The sequence below is a fragment of the Myotis lucifugus genome, unplaced genomic scaffold, assembly GCF_000147115.1.
Source record: "Myotis lucifugus unplaced genomic scaffold, Myoluc2.0 scaffold_1220, whole genome shotgun sequence".
Taxonomy (NCBI): domain Eukaryota; kingdom Metazoa; phylum Chordata; class Mammalia; order Chiroptera; family Vespertilionidae; genus Myotis; species Myotis lucifugus.
The window spans coordinates 22,706-26,161 of NW_005872268.1; the positions used below are offsets into that span (position 1 = coordinate 22,706).

At 47.4% G+C, this 3,456-nt stretch overlaps 1 protein-coding gene across 1 annotated transcript in view; it reads right to left on the reverse strand.

The window, feature by feature from the left end:
- Positions 1 to 3,456, reverse strand: part of TICRR (TOPBP1 interacting checkpoint and replication regulator) — a gene marked incomplete at its 5' end in the record, with an annotated part of 32,523 nt that overhangs the window by 22,672 nt on the left and 6,395 nt on the right. The window contains one exon of the mRNA XM_023748241.1: positions 374 to 635. Within this exon, the coding sequence (XP_023604009.1) occupies positions 374 to 635 (262 nt within the window). The remainder of the gene's footprint in view (positions 1 to 373; positions 636 to 3,456) is intronic.

Sequence of the window (3,456 nt, forward strand, 5' to 3'; positions counted from 1 at the left end):
AAAAGATTCCCAGGTGATTCTATGTGCAGCCAAGGTTGAAGAACCACTGTTTCTAGAGAATCTGAAAGCATAGGCCTGCCTTAAAGAAATGAATATATACGCCGGAACCGGTTTGGCTCGGTGGATAGAGCGTTGGCCTGCGGACTGAAGGGTCCCAGGTTCGATTCCGGTCAAGGGCATGTACCTGGGTTGCGGGCACATCCCCAGTGGGAGATGTGCAGGAGGCAGCTGATCGATGTTTCTCTCTCATCGATGTTTCTAACTCTCTATCTCTCTCCCTTCTGTTCTAGAGAATCTGAAAGCATAGGCCTGCCTTAAAGAAATGAATATAACTGACACCACAACCCCCCTCCCCCGAACATTATTTGCTTACCTTCAACAGGGAGAAATAACGTTCCTTCTGTCCGTGGAAATGAGGCTTCATACTCAGGAGAATTATAGAGCACACAGTTTAAGATGGAGTCTGTTGGCAGAGCTGACACCCACGAGGAGAGGTGGGGCTCACGTGAGAACAGGGTCTCCCCAGCTTTCGTACCATCCGGGCTCAAAGTCTCCAACGGCAAGACGGTGCCCCCCAGGTGCTGGAGCAGTTCACATACTGTCCAGTACCCAAGGTGGTCTGGGGACTCCCACAGCTAAAATGGAATGACAAAGAACCTCAAGTTATTCTAAAGGAGGCATTCAGAAATAAATCTAAGGGAAATCAGGAGGAAGGAAAGGTGATTTCTACACTAAATGATCAAATGGCACAATAATGTATTTCTTGGACCCAACACAGAAAATGGCCAGCATCCTATTACCATACAGTCCAAGACTATAACCCTATATAATAAAAGCCTAATATACAAATTGACTGAACGGTGGAACAACCAGTCAGCAGGGGGTAGGGCTGGCAAGTGGGCACTGCCAGGCCAGCCAAAGAAGGTGCCAGTGGGCAGAGAGAAGAGATGATGGCAACCAGCGGCAGAGGGGTGATCGGGGGCGGGGCCAGCTGCTCACCAGCCCTCAATTGGCCTGCTGGTCGCCTCCCGCAGAGGGAGGCCAGATTGCGCTTAGGCCCACTCCACGGACATCCCCCGAGGGCTCCTGGACTGCGGGAGGGCACAGGCCAGGCTGAGGGACCCCCTCCCCCTCCCGGTGCAAGAATTTTCGTGCACCGGGCCTCTAGTTACTATATAATACGCCTTCAAGATAGTGTCCATTTAGTGAAAAGGCAACTTCAATTCTGTTTCCTGTCCAACAGAAGTGGAGCAAATCACTGGGGATACATCATAAAATGTTAAGTCAGAAGGAACACAAAACCACGGTATGTTAATAACAATTCTGTCCCACACAACAATGGCCAGGTATCACGGGAATGAGGCAGGTGAACCTCCTGGAGGGTGATCACACAGCCCCACAGCACTGTGTGGGGACCAAATAGGTCCTCTAATTCTATCTTCACCAAAGCCCTCGTCACCTCTCGCCTGGACTCTACCGTAGCCTATGAAGCCTGTGTCCTGCCTCTAATCTCCTCTCCCTGTTGCTCTAAGAAGTATTCTTCTGAGCACACATCTGGAGCCTGCTACTTCTCTAAAAACTTCTTCCCACGGCTTCCATGATAAAGTAACTCCAGCACAGCCATAAAGCCCTGGCCAGGGAGCTCAGTTGGCTAGAGCAGCGGTCGCCAACCAGTGGTCCATTAGGTCTGAAAGGTTGGCGACCGCTGGGCTAGAGCATCATCCCCACTCCACAAGGTTTCGGGTTCCATTCCCCGTCAGGGCACATGCAAGAAGCAACCAATGAATGCATCAATAAGTGAAACAAATCGATGCTTCTCTTTCTCTCTCTCTCTCTCAAAATAATTTTTTTAAAAAGAAAAGCCCTGCTCTAACCGGTTTGGCTCAGTGGATAGAGCGTCAGCCTGCAGACTGAAGGGTCCCAGGTTCGATTCCGGTCAAGGGCATGTACCTTGGTTGCGGGCACATCCTCAGTAGGGGGTGTGCAGGAGGCAGCTGATTGATGTTTCTCTCTCATCGATGTTTCTAACTCTCTATCCCTCTCCCTTCCTCTCTGTAAAAAGTCAATAAAATAAAAAAAAAATTAAATTAAAAAAGCACAGTGATTTAAAAATAAAAAGCCCTTCACAACCTAACCCTAAACCTTTCCAAACACATGATCTTTCCCACCTCCATCCCTACCTTCTGAATCGTTTGCTGTTTGCTGAACACGCCATATTTTATAATGCTTCCATGTTTCTGCTGATTCTGTTTCCTGTACTTTCCCCTTCCTTGCTCACCAACTGGATGTTAATTACAGTACTTCCATCTAGCTCAAATCCTGCTTTCTCCGTAAAAGCCGTTCCTCAGTCCTTCACACAGAGCGAACTCTTCATTCAAGAAACTTTTACTGAGCAGCCTTTATGTGCCGAGATCTAGCAAGACGTATTCCCTGCCTTCTAGAATCTTCAAGTCGGGATAAGGGTGAGTAAAACAGCAACAACGTGTAATATTTAACTCAGCCTCACAATAGAACATGATGATGCTCAGGAACGAAGGGAACAGGAAGGAGGAGCATGTACCCTGGGAAATGATCATCACGCTGGATTCCTACTCCACAGGGACAACTGGAGACCACAAATCGCTAGGTGCAGGTGAGGCCCTCTAGGTCATCGCCAAACTTTCCATTCAAGTTCAAAGGGGGCAGAAGAGCGCCCAAGGTTATGGCAAGGCAGTGAAAGACCAGTCTAAACCCAGGACTATCTTGGATCGTGCATTTTAAAATAAAAGTGGGGCCCTTTGATGGTCTTAGATGGATCCTTTGATGAATCAGTTGCCTGGTTTATAATCAACATTAAAGAAAAAAAACCTGAATAGAAAATATGTTCAAATTGTTTCAGCCAGAGGTATCGGGGTGGGGGTGGGAGGCACACGACTGCTTATCAAATGAAAGGTAAAACTTCAATAAGCGTTGAAAGAACGTTAACTTTTGATTAAAAAGTAATATATGGCCCTGGCTGGTTTGGCTCAGTGGATAGAGCATCGGCCCGCAGACTAAAGGATCCCGGGTTCGATTCCAGTCAAGGGCACGTACCTTGGTTGCAGGTTCCCCTGCCCTGGTCGGGGTGCATGCAGGAGGCAACCAATCAATGTTTCTCTCTCACATGGATGTTTCTCTCTACCTCTCCCTCTCTCTCTCCCATTCTCTCTAAAAATCAATGGAAGACTATCCTCAGGTGAGGACTAACAACAACAAAAATAATATATGCACATGTTTTTTTAAAAACCCACAGACAGGATATAGAGTATGGTTAAATTTTTCATTTTTATGCATATGATAGGATAACCTGTCTGGCTCACCAGCACACCAAACAGGTATGTGATAAATATGTACTGAATAAAACAGAGGCATAATCCTGTGTCAGGGTCCGCTCTACTTCCCTGCATCCTCTATCTGTACAGAGTTCTGTGAGCTTGG